General features: G+C 44.7%; 1 protein-coding gene across 1 annotated transcript in view; it reads right to left on the bottom strand.

The window, feature by feature from the left end:
* LOC144180676 (SEC14-like protein 2) overlaps positions 1-26,598 on the bottom strand; it is a 100,515-nt gene that overhangs the window by 17,931 nt on the left and 55,986 nt on the right. Inside the window, exons 7-9 of the mRNA XM_077708972.1 lie at positions 18,338-18,416; positions 11,825-11,905; positions 9,758-9,844 (exon numbers count right to left, since the gene is read on the bottom strand). Of these exons, the coding sequence (XP_077565098.1) occupies positions 9,758-9,844; positions 11,825-11,905; positions 18,338-18,416 (247 nt within the window). The remainder of the gene's footprint in view (positions 1-9,757; positions 9,845-11,824; positions 11,906-18,337; positions 18,417-26,598) is intronic.

The following is a 26,598-nucleotide window of genomic DNA, read 5'->3' as shown; positions in this document are numbered from 1 at the left end:
AAAACTTAGAGCGTGCAGTACGCAATTTGATGAGCAGGGCATCCTTCATGGTGCGCAGTTCAGAAGTTTTTACCTTCGCCTTGCGCTTTCGAGAAATTCGCCGCTTTAGTTGAATTATCTCTCGTGTGATCCAAGGGTTGTGGTGCCTAATTTTCTTTTTGCGTGGTGGAACGTATGCAGAAATACATGACGTGACCCGAATTTTAAATCTGTCCAAGAGGTATGAAATGTCGCCACCAAGCTGAAATTGATCGAGACTGAAGTGCAAGCTGTCTAAGATAGCTTCATCGTCTGCGGCCGAAATATCAGGGAATGTTTGGACAGGATGGGTTATTTTCTTTTTAAGTGCGATGCACTTCTTAAGCGACCCTGAACCTGCGTCCACCGGCGATGTCCGCATAGCATACCCACGTGGGGGATTGGCCAGGAATCTCCTCGTCTTCCTTGGCAACGGGGGGAGATGGGCGCGCGCTGCCTGGCCGCTGACATGGCACATACCCACGTGGGGGATTGGCCAGGAATCGGGCGTGAGAAGGGCTAATGCACCCGCTTAAAGGAGTACTGACACGAAATTTCAAAGCTGAGATCCGCTCTAGCAATCAAGTACAACGACAACACAAATAGGTGTCTGTGAATAAATGCATCTTTCTTTCTTTGTAGTTGTGTGTGTGATCTCTCTTTCGCGAACATTACCGAACCGCGCAAATTCAACTCGTGCATTCGCACTTTCACATTCTTCCCCTCGGGGAAATGCGGGGAATTTTTTCTACGCACATCTAATGACAGCTGGATGAGCTTGTGATCGGAAATTCCATCGCACGTAGTTACGGAAGAGTTTTCAGGAAAATTAGTAAATATTAGGTCTAGCGTTGATTGGGTTGTTTCGGTAATGCGAGTGGGACTTTTTACTAATTACTCTAAATTGTAAAAAAAGTGCAGAATCAAGGAGCAGGCGTGCGCTCTCCGTGTCTTGAGTTCCAGAAACTGACATCTGGTTCCAATCAATGCACGGCAGGTTAAAATCCCCAGTCAATATTAATTTGTCTTTTGGGCGGAGAATACACTCTAGGTGAGCATTTAGGGCTGCCATGTAACTTGATGGGCTTTTGGGTGGCCTGTAAATCACGTTAAAAATAGCAGATAAATCGTGATAATTGATGCGACACCAAATGCTTTCGTGGTCGGGAATATCTTCGAGTCGAACACAGTCAACTTTATTTTTTAGAATTAGTGCCACGCCTCCGCCCCGCCCACGGCGATCTCGTCTAAGTAATTTGTGCGTCGGTGGGATGATTTCCGAGTCTAGGATACTCGATGACAGCCATGTTTCGGTTACCGCTAGAATATGGGGATCATGAAGAAATATAAGTTCCTCGAGCTCTTTACATTTATTTACTAGACTTCTAGCATTCATCAGAATTATTCGCAGTGGTTTGGTACTGCATCAAGAGGGAGTGAAAATTCACTCTCCTTCACGCACAGCGAATACAATTTTCTTGTGCTTGTGATCCTGCCCTTGCTACGCTAAGCCTGTATTTTGGTTTGTACTCACCCAAAATAACTCTGAAGATTGCAGGAAACTTTGCTTCGTTCCAAACTGGGTAGTTACCCTCCGGGTTAACTTAGTGCCCAAGCCACACGTGTGCTACATAACACTAGGACGCATGTTCAATACTAACCTCGAAGGTCATTTTAATGCGTCCCAATTTTGGGCGAGTACCCCCGCATATAGCCACTGTGTAACGCCCTGCATGTGCACGAAGATTGGAGGTTGGCGACGGTAGCGCATTTCGTAGTTACAGAGAGAGAGAGAGAGAGAGAGAAAGCCTTTAATGAAAGCTGAAGAGGTCAGCCCCACTAACGGTAGGGCTTGCTACTCCAGATGGGGTGAATAAAGTGAGGTGACAGCGAAAAATAGACAGAAAAAGAAAAGGAAAGAAAGAAAGGGGAGTAAGCGGAGAAATGCACACATATACAAATTGTACATGCTCAGAGAGTTCACAGAACCTCTTCCAGCCCTGTTTCCGCAAGAAAAGTAAGCAGTGTTTTTGTACCGAGCACTGCCTCCTCACGATTTTGCCAGGGTCCAAGGAAGTGTGAAAGTTCTAGAGTACATCCGCGTCGTAGTCGCACAAGTGCCTTCGACGCTGTTGCCCGCTGAGTGGCATATCGCGAGCAGTGGCTTAAAATGTGCCTGATGGTGTCGGTAGTAGAGCACACTGTACACAATGGCGACTCTACCCAGCCCAGCTTAAACAAGAAGCTTCGGGTGTATGCAACATTAAGTCGCAGCCGGTGTAACACGCCTTCAGTGCGCTTTGGCAGACCCCGTGGATAGGGGAAATCGCACTGAGGGTCTATAGCATGAAGAGGCGCATAGCTGCTCAGAGGATCCTGCCAAGCCGGCAGCTGGAGTTGCCATCCTAGGTCGATTGCAGCTGCTTTGCTATCCTCGTTGGAAAACGGGATTCCAACGGTGAAGTTGAGGTCATGGGCTTCTCTGGCGACCGCATCGGAGATCTTGTTGCCCGTTATACCAGAATGACCTGGTATCCACTGAAGGAAAATTTCATGTCCTTCGCGCACCGCACTAGAAAATATATCGTTCATATCGCAGACAAGTTGATTGCGACAATCAGGCGGCTTATTTAGTAGTTGCAAGGCTGGACGGGAATCGGAAAGAATTACCCACCGCCGAGCGGGTCTTCCGCTTATGTAAAGAAGTGCTGCTCTGACAGCTGCTAGCTCAGTTGCCGTGGAGGATGTTCTGTGGCTGAGCTTTTCTTTAATGGACCGTCCTGCTGACGGAATCCATACGCCGATTGCCGAAGACGCCGAAGCCACGGATCCATCCGTGTACACTTGGATGTGGTCTGGATAACGGGTTTGGATATGCTCCAAGACTAAATATGTCAAGGCAGATGCTGGCATAGACGACTTTTTGCCTATTCCAGGTACAGTGGTGCACACAGCCCATGCCGCGTACAACCACGGTGGAGTAGCAGGCAGCTTGGGTCGTCAATGGAGCGTCAATGGAGATAATCGATTGAAGACAATGAGAAAACGAAGAAATACGAATAATCAAAGTGTAAAAATAAAAATAAGCAAAAACAAAACTGGGTACTTCACACAGCGGCCTCGCAAAACAAAAAAAAAAGCCGCGAAAGACGAGAAGAATAAAATTCCCATAAAAGCACCAACATTGCAATGCGCCACGACTGTATTCTGCAAAAAAATACATAGGTGGCGAACTTAAGGCATTTAATTGCCGTAACAGAGCAAATATACATTAATGGAGAAAGGGAACACAGAAAACAAATTGCCGCCAACCATGTTATCAAATAATAATATTAATATTATTGTTTATGAATAGCCAAACATGTTGGGATATGTTGTCACGGGACACATAGGCGAGCTCAGGCAGGAGACGATGAAGACGACGAAGTGGCTGGGTCCTGAAGCGCGCTGTCTCGTGGCAGCCATGTAAATACTGTAAATAGGTCGCTTCACCCCCATCGCATCGTTCGTCTCATCTTTGTCCTGCCGTCGCGTAACATTTCGGTGGAGTGCGCGGGGTCACCGCCATCCTGGCCTCCGCATCGCGTCGTCTCGGCCTGGGGCGAAATCGGCGAGGGACCGTCGGCCATGTCGGGCAGCCCCAGCCCACTGCGACCTGCATTCGACCACGCCCCCGCCTTCTGTCCCCAGCCCGTAAGCAGCAGATCAAGAACAGACGTCGCAAGCCAAGACCAAAATACCGCGACCCCAGCCCTCTCGTCCGACGTGGTTCGAGTTCCTCAGACTGTCCGCTTCTGCCTTCAAGACATCGCTGCCGCGGGGCCAGGCATCATCAAGGCATCATCGTCATCTGTGGCGGCAGGCACATCTTCACTGTACATTTCCATCGCATTGCCCATCCGCATCACATGGTGAAGCATGGTTAAGTAGCGCCAGTCCTGTGTGGTCTCTACTTTTGTCCAATCCTTAGCGCACTACTTAACCATGTGTCACGGGACACATAGCCGGGCAATCTCCCATACTTCCTGTTTCAGTCAGCAGACGATGAAGACAAGGAAGAAGTGGCTGGGGCCTGGAGCGCGCTGTCTTGTGGCAGCCTTGTAAATACTGTAATTAGATCGTTCACCCCGTCGCATCGTTCGTCTCATCTTTGTTCTGCCGTCACGTAACAATATTTATAACCCAACCTGTCTGGCTACTCATAGAAAACTCTGCCTATATAGAACTGACGATGTAGGCAAGCGACGTATCAAGGCTCAAGTATTAGTTGACAATTCTCTGAATTTTTTTTTTTGATTGAAGGAAAATTCGGAGGGTGGTATATTAAGATTTTGGCGCGCAATGCAAGCACCCACGTGGTCTAAATTAATCCGGATCACCCCTCGGGCGCTGCCCGTGGAACAGGGGCAGCCTGAACCCACAAACGATCGTTGTTTTTAAGACTGGGCTGTTTGTTTTTCGCTAAAACTTGTCCTGCGAAAAGCGATGTCTATGCTATATATGAATTCACCTCTCAATTCATAGGCTTATAATTACCCACCCGCTTCCTAACCTTTACGGGACAATATTTCCTCCTGATGTACGCTGAGGAGGATAAAATTGGCTTTTTCTACTAATAAAAGACTTGAAAATTGGGCGAGTTGGTAATGATGCATCTAAAAAAAAACTGCGCGCAAATTAACGGTGACATTTTCTACTAGAAGTAAATGAACGCCGCATGGCACGAGCCGAAATTTAGGCTTAAATTTCCGTGGAATCGCACTAATAGTACCCAACTGAACGTTGCTTTCGGTGGAATGCCCAAGGAGAAAATTGGAACGCCCCTTCGTCGAACGACAAAGACATTTGAAGAAGGAAGCTTTTTTCTGCCGCAAACCGACCGTGTCGGCGTGGCGCAATCGGATAAGCATCGGCATCACAACGCGACGGGTACAGGTTCTTGAGACGCTTGATGTGCCGCAATGGAAACCCATTGTGAAAGTTGGCTTTCCTGCAGCGCGTTTTTTTTTTTTTTGTACGGTTAGGTTTTTGGAAGTTCACATTAGACTTGGAAGACGTTCGCTTTCTACCAGAGACGTTCGCTTTCAACCATCTTTCACTTCCCCACGATCATCACCACCGTCAGAGAAGTTGGCTCTCCTGCAGTGCGTTTTAGTGTGGACATTCGCCACCAGTGAGTAAAACCAAGCTTGAGTTTAAAAAAAGCAGCCCTTTTATGGGGCCCTTTTATGATTGCGATCAGCCATGCCGCATAAGTCGCCTCATCGCGCAGTGGCCTCATTGAGTGACGGCGGGAATGCTTTGTGGCGTTTCGTGCCTCTGTGCGTTTATCCTAAATGCTAGCTTGAATAAATGTAGCCTGCGACAAATCTGGCATTGCTATTATCCCGCCGCCGCAAGATTTTGATAACAGCGGATTGGTATTCTGCCCCTTTGGCGGGCCCTCTTTTCGGCCCTTCATTGAACGCAACAACCAGTTTTTAATATTTCCCCCTTGAATCTTATTCCCTTTGGGGACTGCAATTATGACCTTGCCAGGGATCGTCCTTCGTAGTGTAAGTTGCGCGGTATAACCTGCCGCTGGCTATTGCTTGTATTCACTGGCCAGGCGCGCATGCAGGCAACCGTGTCAGTGCGCCGTCACTGGTTACGTCGGGCTCGGCGGAATGGCGGTACTTGTCCGTGCTAAGCACATGACTGTGTTGCACTCTACCCCACCGAACGCAAAGTAATTACTCGAGTACAATGTGAGTGCGGTTATTAACATCTCTGTTGACCCCATCGTTGCGAATCGGGTTGAAACGGAGCAGACGACGCACGATAGTGTTTTTTTGTCCTTCGGCATGCGGTCGCAGTGGCCCAAGCCGCGCCATGTCCGTGGCTCATCAGCCATGCCTGTGGCCGTTTCCAGAATTGCCAAGCGAAGAAATGGACAGCTAAAGGTTTCAACAAATACCACCTATATATCACAATTTACACCGGAAGTAGTTGATACTGCGAGACAAATATTAGGGGCGAAGCTCCTAAAGCCATGGGTCTGTCCATCCCTTGTGTCTCGTGGTACGTGACCGCCGCATGCTTTCGGAGATGTCGCAAAGTGGGCCGCGTTGCACGCGCAAGAACCGGCTGCAACCGGCAGCGCAAACTCGGCACCGGGGGCGCGAGCTTGTCTGTGTTCGCCAACGGAGGCGCGAGCGCAAGTGCACTGCGAGGGGGAGATCACGCAAGACATCACGCCACGAACGCAGGCAGTCGTTCTCGGAGATCGAACGAGACGCAAGGACCTTTGCTCGTTTCCTCTCGTCTTGTACGGGCACAAGTTAGCCCTAAATAAAAGTTCTTTCTTTACCGTTGTGTCCCATCCTACGTGACAAATTGTGGTGCAGAACAAAATAAAAGAACAAAATAAAAGTTGATTTGCACAATGTACGCACACAGTCTTACGTCTTTCTTAATGATGTAATGGGCGAACTTTCACGGGAGAGTTACGGTTACCGATGATCTCCCCCTCTCGAGCTTCGCCCCACTTATCATCATTCATTCCGTGGATATGGCGTGATTTTTTTGCAATACGTCTTCAATTGTTTATAAAAACCTAACTGGAAGTTCTTGCAGTGAAGTTCTTGCAGTGAAGCTTTTGAATGTCGAAGAAGTATAACAAAAAGCTAGATACAATATCATGGGAGCCCAGCCAACCGATCACGCGTCGACCCCGAATACCAGTAAGCACGTTTCGGTTTCGCTGCAATATTGTGTGAAACTGCGTATGCATAGCCACTTTTTATTATGACGTTCTACTAGCGTTAGCTGTGCTAAAAGAAACGAAAACGGTTATTTTGGCTAGCCAGTATTAAGGTATTAACTTCTCCAGTAGCTACCGCCGGATGGCGCCACTCGTCCAATCTTGTGGCGATACCGCAATGCAAGGAGGCGTGCTGCGCACGATCCGTTGCTTCGACTCCAACATTCACGCTGCTGACAAAAACATTATAGTCTTCCTTAGCCAACAAAGCATCGATGCTGATCATGGGTCGCATGAAGAAGCATTTTGTTCGGTGGTCGGGAACAGCAAAGGACGTGAGAGTTAGGAGAAGCCCGACCGATTTGACCGAAACTGAAGAAACCGTTTGGTGAGTGGTAGCGTTGTATTCGGTTGCGTCTATACCTATACCGCTATACATCACCGTTGCCTCGCTTGATACCAGTTTATCGTAACGCAAACAGCGGCAGCAGCAGTCGCTGTATGCGTCATGACATCGCTGCGCGGGAAGTCAGAAAATTAAATGCGTTGTTTGATTGGCGATTTCTCAGCAATTCTGATATCTTTCAGCAACGAATCAACTCCGAAAGAGCAATGGGAAGGTCAGACTCGTTCGAAATCAACTTCTTGGTTGCCTTCAGTGGCCCTTTTACAGAAGGTAAATGTCGCCTTTATATTTGCGGTAGCAAATAAAAAAATGGCCGCGTATCTGCTCCTTTCGTTGCAAATGACGTCAAAAGAGGATAGCCTTTATCGGCTTTTGCGAAGTAAATGCCTCCCTTCGCTTTACCGCTCACCTCTCATGTTGTTCCTCTTGCGTCGCGCTCCTCCCAAGGTAAAGACGGCAAAGGTTTGCTTAAATCATTTTCAATTTTGCGCGTTCCACTGCTCCAAATCTGGTGTCTCGATACGAACGCTGCCGTACGGCGAAGACGCGCGTTAATCTAGGCGCCCTACTTCAACGTTTATAGAACCGCGTTTCCCTACTCCACGTGCGTTGCAAGCAGAACGTGGAAACTATCAGTGGAACCTTGCGTAACTGATGCCGGTTGATTTCTTAAAATGGCGCCAGAAGCTGTACTGGCGCGGGCGACAGCAGGCGACGGCGGAGTGAATTCTTTTTCTGCAGTTGATGAAGTATTTAATTTCGCAAAAGTCAAGCATGTTTGAATTTTTATAAAGGAACACTGCAAATATCACTTCTGTATTGATTTGTTGTCTCATATTTGCGTAATGTCTTGTTCTTCTTCAACAATGTTGACAAGTATGAACATTACACCGGACCAAGACGGGTAGATTTAGCTGTGACTATATAAGACTATTGCGCAGGCATTCTTTTGCTTTGGCCGGGTGGCTGAATCGAGCCACAGACAGACAGACGGACAGACAGACAGACGCAGAGACATACAGACAGACCAAAATTTCTGGGTTTAAGTAGCCCAAGAAAAACTATCGTCTTTAAAAGACGCGTTGATAAAACTGGGCGACGCCGGGTTCTCCTCCTGAGGCGCACGCTCACGTTTACGCAGTATGTTTTCTTGGTACTTTTTTGCGAACGCCAACGGACCAATCTTAATCTTAAACAGCTCTTGTGTAATAAAATTAGTGATACTGACCGAGAAAATCTGATTCACCCACCGAGGGAGGTAAGCCTAGGCGTGAAATTGGCGTAGCACTTGAGGCACGTGCACACACACGAAACGCAGACAATCAATAATCAACGGAGGAAGTGGACCCTCACGCATACACACATGCACACATAGATTCGCACAGGCACGCAAACACCGAAACACACGCGCACACACACCTACAGGCACGGGCACAGATATGGGGCATAATTATGTTCAGCGTTGACAGAGTGATGTTTATTCGCAGTTACGGACAAAAGAACACACTAAGGGCCCTGTATCCCGTGCTGCAGCAGCCACCGAGAGAGAGAGGGAGAGGGAGAGAGAGAACCTAATGTATGTGGTCGCGGTCTTTAGCCCAAGACTACGTTGTTCCGGCCGGCCGTCCTCGCCCTTTCCACAAAAAATAACTGCTTGTCTTGTAGCCCACAGACGCCCGTCCATTTGAGGCGCGCGTCAGAGCAGACACAAAAACAGACGCGGACCACCCATTCGTTTTCTTATTGAGTCCGAGGTCTATTCTTAAGTCATGCTTTCCAACTTGCCCAGTTCTCAGCCCTCTGCTGGGGTGAAGGGGATTTGGGCACAAGGTTTTCATGTGGGCTCTGTTTCTCCATAGTAAAGCATTCCCAAAACCTGCAGCGTTCTCTAAGTTATTTTAATGCCAATGCATTAGGACACCATGAAAAGCCCCACAAATACACTTTGGGTGTACAAATGGATGGCAGGGGCACGCGCTATCAACTAGAACTAGAAACACATAAGTCCGCGTGGGGAAAAATGAGAAAGATACAAAACACTGAAGCAGCAAGTATGACAATGTCCATGTCCATGTCCATGACTCCGAACGAACAACTACCCTCATCCCACCCGCCTCCACATTATGTTCCCCACACAACACCCTTCCCTCTGCTTTTACTGTCCCCAGCCTGGCTCACTACACAACAGGGTATAGGCATGTCAACGCACCCAAGTTTTGGCCCCTCCCTTCGCAACCCCACCTTCATGCAGTGGAGTTCATTTCTTGTCAGTCTATAGACCCGTATACCAAAATCAACCTGGTGAACCCGGAAGAATGCGGTAGTAGGGAAGCCTTTCACGGGGTGAGACCCATAACCATCAGCTCCTGCTCGGAAAATAAATATTTACACACTCTCTCTCTTTCCTCAGGCCTTGGCCGCCTGTACAGTGAAACAGAAGGAGAAGATGCGCATTCAACGTCGAAGTGTAGGCATTAATCATATGCAAACATTTTGAACCTGGGTGTGTTCCGCTATTGAAGCATGTCATGCAGGCTAAGCTCCCCTCAAAGCTTCTAAAGTCGGCCAACGTTGGCAACAAGTGGACTCACCCTTGCCGAAAATCTCCACTTTGTCGACAGTTCTCTGCGTCAGGAATGGCCGCACCATCTTCCACAAGACGGGAAAGAAGCTGGGCGCTGCATCGATCATCGCGCGAGCACAGTCGAACATTCAGTTGTGGCATGGTCGGGATTATAATTAGGACTAATCTTATTTTTACAGCGCCTTTCGCTTCTATCTGAAAGCGCCCACTGTGGGCGTAATCGTACCCGCGTCCTTGTGCTCAGCATCACAATGCCCTACCCACGGAGCCACGGTGGTGGAACAGTCATTCATTTCTTAAAGCTTCCGAAACAAACTGTTCTGAGCCTGCAGAACAGACTGCATTTTAAACGCAGTGAATGAAGGTATCTACAAAAGAGCTCTTGTTGGGGGCTCGAAGACGCCTCTTTTTCCACCTTACTGTTGCGCCTTAAGGAACCGAATATTCAGTATGTATGTTTGTTTGCATTACTTTCTGAAATGGCCACTGCATCTGCGTACTCTGTGTTGCGTGTAATGTTCAGTATTGAGCCTTCCGTATCGCCATGCTGGCGCAATACGCAACAAAAAGTGATGTAGCCCTTGTCTATAACTGTTCGACCAACATTAAAACGTTGCTACTTTGACACATCACTCCAGAAACAGTCCTATGTTATGTAGTGCTGTTTAATGACCGATTCGATGGGAAGGCTTGAGGTGCTGCTGTAGCTTGAACCAACAAGAGTCTTTCAACATAGCTAGACTAGTTGAGAAGCATTTCAGACATCCTGGGCAGCACTGCATTCAGCTTCCAATTGAAGGCTGTGGAAAGGAGTTGATTATTGCTGCATCATTTTCGGCGAAGCTGTGCCCAAAATGATAAAAAAAGATATGCGGTCTGTGTGTACAATGTTCCTCCTTCCTATGGTCCTAACAAATGAGGTTCATTAAAATCCAGTATTTTACCAGTTGTGCAAGTACAAACGATTTATTCATGTAGTAATCACGATTACCGCTGAGTTCGCATATAATTGCTTTTGTTTTGGCTTCTTTACGTACAGTGTTATTGATTTCTGGTTGAAGCATGCTGTTTCAGCGCTGTCGTGGTTAAAATGGTTTTAAACAGATGTATAGCTGCAGTATTCATTCAGTGGCCTCCATAACCTTCCCGTATTGCTTATTTTGCCCACCATCATGGATAAAGACACTTATGGGACACTTTAAGGCCTCTAATATTAGGAGTTATGATTAGTTTCAGAAACCTTCCTGGCAACACTTACTTGTGCTGTGTTGGCAGTTTCTGGTACTGCGTCGATGTGTTACACACTTCGACTTGTCTTATTGCGAAACTATTACGCGCCTAATGTGCGAAAAACACAGCTTGGGGAACAGTGGATGGTCCCGAAATTCCGCGTGTCTTCAAGTAAAAAAACAAAAAGAAATTATGGCCTGATGGAATTCCAGGAAAGTTCTGCGAAGCACCTAGGTCTTCTTTGTGGCCTGCAGTGTGCAGACTAAATTATTTCTCCTGCCCTTAATACAAATTTTCTTACCCGGTCATTCACTAATTTCGTCATTCAGTATCCCAGTGAAGTGAAATAAATGATTAAGCTGTACAACTTCCATTTAACTATCAACGAGTTGCCGCTATCCAGCTAAGAAAAGCATACGGGCTCTTAGGCATTTGGGTTTTGATCTCGCAAAATGACGCCGTTGTCTGCAATCGGGTCCTTCCTCTCACCAGGACGGTGCTAATTGCCTTCCACACGTTTGTATCGTCTCTACATTGCGCCGTTGCCGTCAAAGAGCCGTCCGCAGTGGAGCTGTGATTACAGATAGGAGTACTTGGCGCTAAAAGAATGTCGCTTGGATAGAAACGTGGTAACCTAATAAATATGTCAAATGGAAGAACGTGCGGGAGGCAACAAAAAATTACGGCACATATGACTCATGATAGTGTTAGATGAAGTTTAAAATTACTAACATATCTTCATTTCGTGTATTCACCATTTGACCTGCGCTACGTAGCGAATATGGGCAAGGCAATTTGTCTTGTTTTTCTTTTTACATCTTCATATAAAAGGAACTATACTCACCATTAATAATGATACACTTTTCAAGACACTCCGGGAAGTGGTCTTCCATTATTTGCAGCGTGTCTGTTAAGGACTTCACAGCTGTGAAGCCCGGAGAGAATAAACGGCAGTTTCAACTAAGAACCGCGATTTGTGCACAAGCCGCCACAGTTCTTTGCGTGGAGTATGCTACTCAGGAGGCAAAAATTCTTACTGCCTAAGGAATAACGTTACATTGACCACATCAATGTTATCGAGTGAGGTCATATGTTTAATGTGTAGAACCCGCGATTCCGCATACTTTAGACCTTTATATAATTTTGAGGGACACTGATGATCGTTGGTGCATGAAGTGAAAGCTCAAAGTATTGTTCTGTCGTAATGTCTGCTTGATTGTGAATAGCTTCGAATAAAAATGTTAATCTTTCGTAGTTAATTCTTCCTAAAGTGACCAGAGACCGTTTAATTGGCGCAACTCATTACGGAATGGGTACGTTAAAATTTATTAAATATAAAGCCGGCAGCAGGTTTCTCTTTTCGAACGAGTTTAGGACAGTTTGTTGGGGTGTGTGGATACTAAACAATCTTCGCATGTTCACTAATAGGTCTAAAAGAGATTATACAGTAAACGTTTGATTCCAGGAGTTTCTCAAAGGCCATACGAATTTGAGCGATTTATGGCGCGCACTTACTGTGTACGATTGCAGGGTAAGTCTGACGTCAAAACTAAACCAAGTATTTGTACTACTCCACGTTTTCAAGAGTTTTCCTGTGAATGTGGTAGGAGTAACTTACGCGAAATGGACATACAGACCAATTTTTGTGGGTTCAAGGCGATTTGCAAAAATCAAGGCGATTTGAGGCGATTCAAGGCGATTTGCCAATTTTTTTTTTCGTAGATTTCACTTACGTTCCTCGTCGTCTTGTCTGGATTGAATCTATACTATTAAAAGAAGTGCCTGTCTGACGGACTGATTCATCAATTAACAGCCAAAACTGATAGACATAAAGACTTGAAACTCCTGAAGTACACTTTCAATAAGGCATCGGAGCTCAATAAGGCGGAATATTCGTAAATTATAGCCCTATGAGAGGAAAATGAGCAAATTGAGTTATCACAAATTTATGATTATCTGACACATCTGTTCAGATATCGACGTGCTTTTTGCAGTTATATGTAGCCCGTAAAAATCTCTGAAAAGTAGTTTTGGGGTGTAAATCATTCATTGATTTATTCCATCTGTATTTCCTTTTTTAGAGGAGGAGGCGAGACAAAAAGCTGTTTGAACAGCTTGACGGGGCCCGACCCCCCTTTCGTTGACAGCTTAGCGGAGAGAGCTTAGGCTGACACGTACAATTTCTAAATCATATTGCATACTACCACTTCATGCAATAACACAGAAAGTGGGGTTCTTTCAGGTAAAAACAATAACAATAACACAGAAAAAGTACAAAATTCACAACTTGTGCTCACAAAACTATCTAATGTTAAGGTTTGCATTACATATAGGGTCAAAGTTTTCTTTAACTAGCTTATTTAACAGAACCGGCAATGTGTACCGTAAAGATTGTTGAAAATAGTAAGCGTGTGACGTCGGAATTATCTATCTCTCCATGTGACGTGTTTACCGAACATGGGTGTTTTTTCGCAATTTAGCCAGCGAGGTTAGAACCTTTTTTTACACTGTACAAATCCTTTGTAGGTTCCCAACAGCCTATAATTATACAAAGAGTACACTGAAAGAATGTCATACTTCAAAAAAAGGTTTTTAGTGGGATGAAGGAAGTGAACGTTGGCTATGTAGCGAACATCTCTTTTTTGTAATAGGTGTAGTTCTGACAAATTAAACACGCCCGTCTTGCACCACACAAGGCTGCAGTAAGAAAACAATGAAAATACTAAGGATTTGTACAATAGAATCTTCACTTTTACCGGGTTGTTCGGTCTGGGGGTGGTATAAATGTGTATTCGTTTTCATTAAAACTTTCAGTTGATAGTAAGCGCCTGTGTCGTTCCCTTTCTCGTCCCTGTGAAAAATGTTTGCGCTTAAGTGTCACTCATGGAGAAATATGCCTCTTTCGAGTAATAATACCAACAGCGGATTACGTTTTTGATTGTACATACTGAATGTGCTCGTTCTACGTTAAATGTTTTGAAAACATCACTCCGAGGATTTTCACAGAATAGACCATCTCTATCAACGTACTGCCTAAGTTTACTGTTATTGGAGCTACTTGTTTTTCTTTAGGGGAATACACGACAACCTTAGCTTTTTTCGTATTTATGCGGAGGTGGTTCGCGCGTGCCCGACTCTCTAAATCAAGCAGTATTGTATTGCTATATACCTGTAATTCTTTTTCCGATGTGCCTGTAGCAAAAACTTTAGTGTCGTTGGCGTAAGACACAAAAGTGGCAATATTAGTACAATTGACAGTATCGTTAATATAAATAGAGAACAAAAGTGACCCAACAGTACTCCCTTGAGGTACACAAGCTTTAATAGCTTGTATAGAAGATTTAAACCCGTTTCTAACTACATATTGTGTTTTCTACGCAAGATAGGTTTTAAACAAATTGTAGGCTATTTCCTTCACCCCGTACATATATAATTTCGACAGTAGTGTTCAGTGATTTTTAAGGTCGAATGCTTTTGAAAAGTCTATATAAATGCCTATTGCTAATTGTTTACGATTAAAAGCGACAATAACGGTTTCTTTTTGCTTTAGAAGTGTTGTTTCAGTGGAACGGTGTTTTCTGAATCCATGTTAAAAATCACACATGAACTCATGCTTACTAAAATAAGACGTAACCCTAATATGTAATATTTTCTCTATACCTTTTCAAAAGATTGGCAATATTGAAATTAAGCGATAATTAAAAAAACGTTTCTTTCTCCACTCTTGAACACGGGTGCTACACGTGCTGCTTGCATCGTCGTAGGGAACTCGCCAGTCAGTAATATCAAATTATATATGTGGGTAATGACTGGGCATATTTAATCTAAAACATACTTTATAGGTCTGATCTGAAATTCATTAGTGTATATTTAGTGCGTGTTCGTTAAACTGTTGACACAGGAAACTACTTCTACACAAGTAGTGGGAGCAAAAAACAGGGTATGAGGGTTATTGATGGCAGGTAAGTATTTTTCGAAACTTGAAACTGCTGGCACACTAAAAATGTCAGATTTCCAATAAAGAAACTGTTCAATGCATTAGCTAAAGCCACGCCGCTTACTTTCTCACCGTTATGTACTATTATGAGCAATATGAAAGGGAGCACAAGAAAGCATAGAAAACACCATGAGACACAGCTATGCGTGATATGCAGCGGCCGCTGTGGGAAACAAAGTGGAAAGGGGGAGGCTGTTCTAACAACTGTTCCCATTCCCACCGTGCGTCTTATCGGCTGTCGTACTGTAACATATCATCAATGAAACGACGTAAGCTGCTGCTTTGTAGAAATCCTAGCGTGGTGGGAGTGCCAACACTTAGTGGAAGAGCACCCTCCTTTCCCCCTTTGTTTTTCACAGCGCCATCCGCGTATCGCTCCGAGCCTGTTTCGAGGCTGTTTGCCACGCGTTCCTGTGTTCCCTTTCATATTGCTCATAATAGTACAACGATGTCAGGGACGCTGGCTCGATTACTTGGATGAAAAACGGTATTTACTTTCCTCCAAATTATATCAGATCGTCGTTGATCAACATTTTAGAAAACATTTATAAACTACGAATTGTTAGCAGCTCTCAGGCTTGAGGTGAGCCTATTACGATACAACTTAAATTGTTTAAGCACATTTGGATCTCTTGACTTTACAAACTTCGCGTACAATTCATTTTGATGTGTAATCATGGCGAGTACTTCGTACGTGAGCCAAGGTTTCCGCGGCTTGGGTGGTTTACTAATTTTTTTCATGGGGAAACACTCATTGTATACCTGCTCGAAAATTGCGATAAGGGGGGAGTATGCTGTATACTGGTGATTGACTCGTAGGCTGCATTCCAATTTTGTTGAGCAACTAAACGACGGAACCTTTCTAGATTTGCGGGGGTAATATTCTGTACATAATTTGTAGGCATGGCATTTTTCTCAGGGTATTTTTTTTTCACCAAGCAGTATTATCCCAAGGTGATCACTAATATCAGTATACACAACATCGGCCATAAGTAGGTCCTTCGGGATATTCGTAATAAGCTCATCATGTTTTCGTAATAAACAAATCAATCTGCATTTTGGCATAAACTGGGTATTTTTTAAGATCCCGCAACATATGTTTCACAGCTGTATATCAAACGGGTTTTTGTGAATATTTTTTTAAATTCCACTTCGAAAACTTTGAAACGGGTTTTGAAATTACACTACGGACAGACCGAAAAGGCCCACCCGGTGAAACCAACGTCCAGACAAAATCGTGGTTCTAGAAACTTCAAATTTCAGGAGTACACTACTATTATGCTGTAGGTGCACAATATTTCTGAATATTTTAAAGATTACGCCCTTGAGAAAGTGAAAATTGCCAGAATACTCTTCGCGAATTTTTTTATCGCAGGCCCGTTGACATGTCTAACGGAGTTTTCATGACCTAGGTAAACCATAAGAATGTCGAAAAAATGTTTGACAAGAATTTTTCCCAACATCCACCTAATATGGAGAGTCAGAATATGGGGAAAATTGCGTGTTCGTATCGATTTCTCCCTAAAGATTCATCTCGTTGATATAACCATTTCTTTTTTGCTGAGAAATGATTCCCATACAAATGTACCAAACACAATTTCAGGAATTTCTACTTACGAACATAAAAAGTTCAAAGCGTGATTTTTTCAATGACACCTCTAAGAACGCGGAATTCAGTTCATTTTTTCCGATTTCGCATAGCGCTGGCCATCTGTTCGGACTTTCTGAAACCACGTGCATTCCGTAGAAGCCCATATTATTTATTACAAAAGGGTTACTGATGGCTATTTGTTAGACCAACTGAGAAAACAGTTCTTAATGGTAGATCGTTGTTTGACCCCCTACCTTCGTACAATTTGTTTCGGGATAGTTCCAAGACGACACGAGTTGCAGCCGTTTCCCATAGCCACAGGCCTCGGTTATACGCTTATGTATTTACAAGCAGGGTGGAGTTCCTAATTGTTCAAAACACGATGGTGAACAAACTAATTAAGACAAGTAACTAATACTTCAGTTCGTGTTATATCCGTTAGTGTACGTATATTTGCCCACCCGGACATCGTCGAGCACTAACTACTGCTAGTTTTATTACGAATAACGCAGTCGTCGGCGAAGAAGCGCAGTGGCTAACGAAGAGGCTAAGTTGGCAAACCATGACAGAAAAAACAACAGCGCAAGCGACACGAACGAAAGTGAGGGGAAACAGCATAGCGCTGCTGTCCGTGGTGTTTTTCCGTATGCCTTTCGTACATGTCGCTGGCGCTGTTCTGTTTTTTCTCAAGCGCAGCGGGACAGTGATGCTCGTGGGGCATGTCATTATTGACTATTAGAATTAAAAGTGGTAGAGGTACCCTGAGACAGACCAAGCTCAACTAATGAGGGTACAGACTGACAGTTTCCAATATGAACATACAGCTCTCTACACGCTGAAGGGGATACGTGAACCATTTTGCGATAGCTGAATATTTAAATGTGGCTTCTGTTTTATTTAGTAACTTACGTTGAGAAATGGTTGAGAAACTGTGAAATACCGCCGCAAAGTCTTGGTACACTATGCCAGCTTGGCCACGCGAGTTTGAGGTTTGGAGAAGGTCATGTACAATTTCTATGGTTTGAGTTTCCATAGAGAATTGCCTTCTTAACCCATGCTGACGCTCATATAAACTCTTATTGCAATCCAGATATAGTAATAAATGTTTCGCTATAATACGTTCTAACAACTATGAACACGTGCTGGTAAGGGCAATCGATCAGCGGTTACTGACATCTCTTGGTGCAGCGCCTTTGAGTTAGGTAGAATTTTGGCACGCTTCCAGACACAGGGAGCAGAGCCGGTAGCAATGGATGACTCATATATTTTGGAAAATTAGGAATTGGTTTTTCACTTTTCTCGTTGTTCCTTATTGAGCGTCTACAAGACCCCCGTTATACCGTTATCTTGTCATCTGTAGGTGCTGTGGTGTAGGCTAGCGTAATTTCAATTACCGTGCCACACAGTTAAATTGCGTTAACTTGAACTTGCATTATTGCATTAGCGTGAAACAACTTTAAAAGGAGTGAAAACTACTAAAAGTCAAAACATTTCAAAACACACGTGCCGCGTTTTCTTTCCATGACTTTGAGATTTCTCGCATTATTTTGCTATTATTCTGCTCACAATGACTGTCTTACACTTGGGAGATAGCGGAAAAACGTTTTTAAATTTACTCTCTGAGGTCGAATAAGCGAGCGATTCTGCGACGTATGATTGCACGCAAACGCTGCAGTGACGCTGAATTGCTGGCGCACGTCCAGAAAAACATCCAGAATTTCTTGGTTTCTAAAGTGCCTATATCCGAAGGCTGACGCGGCCAAGCTTACCTTGCCAGTTGTAAAGTTGACGTAGCCTGAAGTTGTCGATGTCAACTACCAGGTAGTGTGTCTCTAACTCCCGACCTTCCTAAAATGGCACAAAAGGAACAAGTAATTTGGAAGCTTTCGTCTGGTTGTTTCAACATGCTGAACATACCCCTGAGTAATTCAAGTGTCACTCAGTGGTGCGGACGTGCTTAGATAGAATAAAAGGCTTAACTAAGGCGGAATGCAACGGGTGCCTTATTTCTGGCATACATTGCTTAATTCACTCCCCGACACTTAAAGGTGGTTCTAGGCCTTCAATGGATGCTGCAAAAGAAGGACATCACAGAGCATTGGTAGTATTATCGGAGTGTAGATTTCAAATTTGCTGTTTTTCGGAATAGAAGACGATGAAAAAGAAGATTGGGTGGTATCCGAACAAAAAATAATCGCGTTCTGCACCGAAAAACTAAAAATCCCAACTAGCAGTGCACAGTTCGAACGCGTACATAGACTGGGCAAGTATGCGGAGGATAAGATATCTAGGTGTCATTCTAACTCTAGGTGTCTAGGTGTCATTTGCGGAGGAAACAAATATCTAGGTGTCATTCTAACCCCCGATTTGTCTTGGTCTGACCACATTTCAACCATTTGGCAAAAGCATCTCGATCACTTGGCTACTTACGACGCAATTTACGGCATGCCCCATCAAATGTTCGCCAACTAGCATATCAAACCTTCGTTCTCCCACAACTGGAATTCGCTTCGTCCATTTGGTCACCATTTCAAAAATATTTAATTGACATGATTGAATCCATCCAAAATCGAGCTGCTCGCTTCCTAACTCGAAATTATAACCGGCATTCTAGCACCACACAAATTAAACGCTAATGCTGTCTCCAGCCATTGCAAACACGTCGCTATATCGCAATCATATGCCTTTTCCATAAGTACATTTATGCGTCGACAACGCCACCGTTTAATCTTCAACGACCATCTATCACGTCACGTCGACTGTTCAACCACTACAGCTTTTCACGCATTTACGGTGCCCCACATGCTTTTAACTCATCTGCCCTCCCAAGTGCTATACGCCTTTGGAACGATCTTCCCGATCATATCGCATCTGTGTCATGCCGTGTAACCTTTAGGCGCCTTGTGTCTGACTATTTTGCTTCTGAACTTTTAGCAGACAGTCAGACAGTTTGTATTTTTTACTAGTTATGTTTTCTCGCCTTCGGCAAGTGTCCAATATTTCAAAGGGCATTGATGGGCTTATCGTGTCCTGTATGATCCTGTTCATTTTTGACTAAATGCTGTTTTACTGTGTATTATTGACTAACTTTTCACTAAATGTGCATAAATCAACAAAATTTCTGTTAACGCGACTTCAAGTTTCGAGGCTCGCGCACAGATTCGATTTTGTGAGTGTGTGTGTGTATGCGTGTGTATTTGCTTGATACAGTTGACTTCATATTGGTTGTTAGTCTTGCCCACCGGTGTTATATAATTTGTAACTAGCTCTGTTGATTTTATGTGCTCCCCCTTACTCTATGCCCCACCCCATGGGCCTGTAAGGTATCTTGAATAAATAAATAAATAAATAAGACTCGTCCTATAATCCCGAAGTTTACTTTGTTTAAAGACAAGGATAATATCTTGGGCTCCGCACATAAACAGAAAGGCACAGATTTTTCCATCGGAGAAGACTTCTCGTTTTCAACTCGTCTTGCTAGAAGGAAATTGATAGCATTTGCCCGGGAACTAAATAAACCCTTCAAGCTTGCGGTAGACAAGCTTCACATAGACAAAAAAAACCTACTTCTACGATACTACAACTGAAACCGTCGTGTTGCTTGACAGATAGCTAGATAGCGGTGCCCGAGTACAAGTTCTTATGCTGTCTACTTCAACCCGCACAGGTCTGTCACTATCACTGGCTTTTACCAACACACGGAGTGTACTACTACACAAGCGCCTGCAAGTTTTTTCTTTTTTAGATGACAGCAACGTTGATATTCTTGCTTTAACGGAAACGTGGTTGCAGCCTGACATAGCGGACAACGAAATTTTGCCCGGAAGTGATGAGTATGAAATATATCGGAGTGACAGAACGAATAGAAGGGGCGGTGGCGTTCTCCTGGCAATCAAGAAAACTCTTCCGTCATACGTGATAACATGCCACACTGATGTCGAAATTCTATGGGTCGTTTGTTTAACTGGTTCTGGAAAAATTCTGTTAGGTGTTTGTTACCATCCCCCGGATTCCCCTTATTCCTTTATGACCGACCTGCGTGCCAGTGTGACAACAGCGACTCAGTTGTGCCCTGTTGACAAAATATATCTGCTTGGCAACTTCAACTTTCCAGATATCGATTGGGTTAACTTAACATCATCTTGTCATGCTTCCGATGAACTAGTCAACATAACCCTGGATTTCAATCTGTTCCAAGTTGTTTATGAGCCAACACGAGGCACTAACATATTGGATTTAGTATTTACATCTGAACCGGAAACCATTCAGTCTGTATCAAACTTCGATGGATTTAGCGATCATAACATGCTCCTATTTAACCTAAACGTACCCATAACATCCACTGGTTTGAATGTCAAAAAAATTTACGATTACAATAGAGCTAACTACGATGAAGTGAACAAAGCACTAGATATATTGCAAAATACAATACTAATGCATTCGTTTGAGAGTCGTTCAATCGATAAAAACTGGTCGCTTTTCAGGGACAAAATGGCCGTTTTGGTTACGAAATACGTACCGCTGATTTGTATCTCAAACGATAGAAGAAATCCATGGTTTAATAGAGGTCTCCCCAAACAAAGAAACAAACAAAAACCAATTATACAAAGACGCCAGGCGTGTAGGTACACCTCACGCATGGCAGAAGTATAAAGAATGTCTACAAAAATACGTGTCTGCTTTAACGGCTGCTAAAAATAAATATTTTTCATGCGACCTACCTTCAATCCTTAAAACCAATCCAAGGAAGTTGAGAAATATCCCCCCGAACGGTGGCGACCACATTCCCATTTCCGACGTTAATTGTGCTAGTGGCTTCAACACGTTTTTTTTCGTCCGTTTTTACCCAGGAAAACTATTCCAACGTTCCCCTTTTTGATGACCTTGATTGCCCATATATGCAACCAATTTCGCTTACTGTCGAAGGTATTAAGGCTTTAATAAGACACCAAAAACTGTCCACGTCCGCAGGAGTAGATAAGATAAACTCAAAACTTTTAAAATACACGAAATCAATTTCAAGTGTGATCTTATATCACATGTTCACGCAGTCATTATCTTCTGGCCAGCTGCCTAGAGACTGGGAAATAGCTAAAATCGGGTCGATATATAAATCGGGTAATAAAAACTCAACGAACAACTACCGTCCCATTTCGCTAACGTGCATATGCTGTAAGATGCTGGAACACATTATCGCTTCTAACATTTACTGTCATCTAGAGACCAATAAATTCTTTTTCACTAACCAGCACGGTTTTAGGAAAGGCTTTTCTTGTGATACACAGCTTTTTGAATTCACCACGGACTTACACAATAACATGAACAGTAACTCGCAAACTGATTGTATCTTCCTGGATTTTTCCAAAGCGTTTGATCGTGTAGCCCAATGCCGTTTAATCAGTAAATTATCCGCCCTCCGATTAGATTCTTTAACTTTATCTTGGCTTCGTAACTTCCTTTCCATGCGTGAACAGTTCACTGTGGTTAATGGTTCTACTTCGCCGCTTTCCCCTGTCACCTCGGATATGCCTAACGGCAGCGTTATTGGCCCCTCACTTTTTTTAATATTATTATGACCTACCTTTTCGCGTAACATCTTGCATGCGACTTTTTGCTGACGATTGCATAATCTACCGGAAAATAAATAGCCCTAGTGACCGTGTAACGCTTCAAAATGACCTAAAGGCTATCTGCGACTGGTGCAATACGTCGCAAATGTCTCTGAACTTAACCAAATGCCAAAAAATTTCTTCAGCCGAAAACGCGTTAACTCTAATTTTTTGCACTTCCTAAACAACCATTTAATTACTGACGCTTTAAATTATAAATACCTAGGCGTGCTGTTAACGGCTAACCTTTCGTGGTCCACCCACATTAACGCTATATGCGCTAAAGCTTCACGATCACTGGGATACTTACGTCGAAATCTGCATGCTGCTCCCTCTAACATTCGTCAACTAGCCTATAAAACTTATGTACTACCACAGTTAGAGTTCACTTCTTCCGTTTGGTCCCCCTACCAAAATTACTTAATTGAAAAAATAGAAGCAGTGCAGAATCGGGCTGCACGGTTTATAACCAAGTCATATAACTTCAGCTCAAGCATAGCAAAAAAGGGCCCATCTCCCCGCGAGGGGGACTCGAGCAAATGCGTCGCATAGGGGGTGGGTGTATTGCGTTAACGTTCAGTGTTTGGGGAGTTCGTGATAGTGAATGCGTTGTATCAGCAGCCTCTTGGCGTAGTTTGAATGAGTCAAGGATATAAGGCGCGTTCGTAGCCTTTCATTCTGTGTCGGTTTTGTGGCGCAGTGGGAAGAGCACCATGTACCTCGCGTTCCGCCCACAGGTAATGAATGCGTTGTACCAGCAGCTTCTTGACGTAGTTTGAATGAGTCAAGGATATAAGGCGCGTTCGTAGCATTCCATTCTGTGTCGGCTTTGTGGCGCAGTGGGTAGAGCAGCATGTACCTTGCGTTCCGACCGCAGGGTCGTGGGATCGAAACCAGGCGCCGGTAAGTATTGTTTTTTTATATAGTGTAGGGGAAGGGGTGCGGACCTGTTGTTGAGAGCGAGGAGGGTAGCGTGATGCGGGAGAGGAGGAGTGGGGAAGAGGGCGCACCTGGAACGGCTGTTGCGGACGCCGAGGCACGCCGACAACGCCGGGTGACATCGTGGGTTAAAGAAATGCCCTGCATTTAAAATAAAACACGATCTTTAACTAGAAACACTGCATCTGCGCCGGCAAATCGCTCTCCTGTGCATTTTTCACAAATACATTCATAGCACCAGATATTCTCCCTTGCGCATTATAACACCTGTTTCCACATCACACAGATTATTTAACCAACGTAGCTTCGCACGCATGTACGGCACCACCAACGCATTTAATTTATCCGCTCTTCCATGTGCTATCCGCTTGTGGAATGATCTTCCTGATACCATCACATCGCTGACTAATCCGGAAATATTCCGTCATCACTTGCAGATCCATTTTACAGATTGAACAAGAATGATTCCGTTCGCATCGGTTTTTTCTTAGTTTCGCATTGTGTTTTACTTGCTGATGTTCTTTTTTTGTATAATCCTCTTTTCGTTGTGACGATGATGTGATGAAGTTCTTTTTTTGACTGCTTACTTGACTTGTTGATATCTGTATATGACATGACTAATTATTGTATAACTTTTGTTCGTTATTTTGGTGTGATTTCCTCCACAAGCCCCCCTTACTCAATGTTCTGCTGGGCCTGTAAGGTACTCCGAATAAATAAATAAATAGATGTTCAGCGCAGAAAGTAATGTATGGGCGTAAACATTTTGAGTGACCACTGTACGGAGGCTACCAAGCATTGAAAAAAAAAAAACCCGTCTCAGCCACCATCAATAACAGGAATCAGATCTGCGGTGATTTCAAAATTCTTAGAAGCACCATCGTTAATGAGATTGAAAACTCTGCCCCAGACTCACAGACTCTGAAATAACATATTACTTGACGCTCCTCAGGCAACGCCAAGGCGCAATTTCAGGGCATGACGCTCCAGTAGGATAATGAGGTTGACTTTCCCTTTAAGCAATTAGAAACGACTAGAAGCAGAGAGCAGCCCCCTTCGTCATCTTGTCCTTTCGCGATGTTTAAATAGTTATCTCCCTCTCGCGACGGGGTGGAGTTCATAGGCTGGTGGATCAGAGAAAAAGACGCAGCCATATTCTGATTTGGGACGTTTTATACCCGCCGTAAATAAAGAGCACTATGTGCTTTCTCATTCCAAAGCTTGTTGTTATTCTGTGCAACACTGAAACTACCTTCTCACCTTTGTTCATGAAAAGGTTTAGATGAGACCGCCACAATATAATGCACTTGCGCTGGGTAGTCGCAATACGTTCGCTCAGTTAAAACTAAAATACGGTGCGATTTGTTCCTGGAAGAATGTGCCCTTAGTTTGTTCGTTTCTACACTGTGTCAAGCTCAGTAAAGTCTATGAAGTAAAAAAACTCCACACTAGCGCACATGCGATGATTTGCTGAGTGGTAAGGTATTAGAAAATCTGATAAAAATTAAAGAGGGAAGAAGAGTCCGGAAAGTTACTATAGGTAATAAGGAATTAAAATCAACTGAAAGTTATATTTTGAAGCGTAAAACCGAGGTGCGGGAAGCACGTCTTGCTCTGAGTGAACAAGCACAGCGGTCAGCGGCGCGGCCACAGATTTGTGATCGCTTTTCTGCCTAAGAACGCAATCGCAAAATTTGTGGGAATTTTAGGGATGCTTACGGCACATGCGTTATTCAAGAAATGGTCATCTAAGCTGCTGGTAACGCTGAAAATAAAAAAAGAAATAAGCTCTACGATTTACACTGTATATTTCTACCGCCTAACGACCTAGGGCTATGGCCGAGTGGTCTGAACCACTTGGTGCATTACACTGCAATTGGCAGGTTCCAATCCCCGGCAGTACTTCTTTTGTAGAGGATTTTTGGGCTTATGTAATGTTTTCTGTATTCCACCATTCTGCGTTGCAACCTTCATTCCTCTATGAGCGAGTTGGCAGGCTGACGCTGACGCGCTGCGGAGTTCTGGTTGGCGTGGTGTTGTTATAAGCACCGACTATTTGGAGCTTCCCAGGCACGAGCCAGGCAAGCTCCAATGGTGCGGGCGAAGCGCCTAGCATTTGAGCGTCTCTGATTACGCAGAGGGTGTTCAGCCACTGGATACGCCTCGGTTAGTGAACATTAGGATAGGCTTATCTCACGCATTCTGCAGCTGCCAACATGGGAGAAGCGCAGTATGCCGATTCCTGGGATATCTAGAATCAGTGGCGTAGACTTCTTATTTTTTTTTTGGGGGGGGGGGGGGGGGGGGGCAGACCTGGAGTGCGCCTCGAAGCGGCGAAGGTAGGGGGGGGAGGAAGCGATGGGGGGGGTCCCTATGAGACGACACGTCATCACCCCGCTACAAAGAGGCTACCACTAATCATCATCATCATCATAAAAGGCACCTGCAGCAGTGAGGGCCTTTTACATTGTGTCGGCTAACTACGAGGTGTCCCCAAATAAGACGTCCCGCAAATCTATGAACCGTGAACTTCAGCGGTTTGACGCATCCCGTAGAAATTTCTTTGAATACGTGTTTTACTGGTCACATTTATTCAAAATTTTTGCATGACTGAACCATCAGCCCAAAAAAAATGAGTCGATTTTTTTTTCTTTTAATGGGCAGCTTGGGAGTAAAAGAAAAGGGACACGAGAAAGGGACACGACAGGGGCGCTACGCGCTGCTATGTTCACTTCCGTTAAGAGCCCCCAAAACGGGTCTGACTTTGACCACTCATTTTTGTATCCGTGTGTGTGTTGTGCCAGAGCGCCCGACACAAATTCGCTGCACCTGGCGACGTGCCGATGGCGGGGTTGATTCGCGCCTAGGTCAAACCGCCCGCGTCAGACGTGCCGCGACTTGGCGGGAAAGGCGCCGCCGAGTCTGCTCTCCCTTTCCCATTGCGACGGCTGGACCAAATCATGCCTGGGATGAACTAATCCCCGCAGACACGCAGCAAGTAGCGCCTGGACACGCCGCCGCAGAGTCGCCTTCCCTTTCCCGGTCAGGGCGGCTCGGCTGACGCAATCGCTTCGCCTCCATTCGCCAGATTCATAATGCGGCCAGTGATAGCTCCGACTGGAGGCATCGGAACTGCATGCGGCTGCAACGGAACCCTGGGGGTATAAAACCAGCCCGGAAGCAGCATTTGTGCGGCGGCATCTCATCGAAGGCCCTGAGTTGAGAAGTGCTATCGCGCTTGTCTTAGCCATGTAACACTCTTGCTACCTTTGTATATATTGTATATAAATGCTGCTTCAAATAACCGTCATCTCGGTTACTTCGTCGCTATGGTCTGCGCCTCGTCGATAGCGGACTGGGCAGGGCAACGTCGCAACACTAGTGACTGAGCTGGGATGGCCCAGTCCCAACAGTGTATGTGTGTGTTTTGGAGGCTTGGAGCGGGTATCGCTCGCAGTCGACGGCCGCAGTGCACACAGTTG

Source organism: Haemaphysalis longicornis, unplaced genomic scaffold, assembly GCF_048455015.1.
Source record: "Haemaphysalis longicornis isolate Haplotype H1 unplaced genomic scaffold, Haemaphysalis longicornis Haplotype H1 scaffold_4, whole genome shotgun sequence".
Classification (NCBI taxonomy): Eukaryota; Metazoa; Arthropoda; class Arachnida; order Ixodida; family Ixodidae; genus Haemaphysalis; species Haemaphysalis longicornis.
This window is presented reverse-complemented; position numbering and strand designations above follow the sequence as displayed.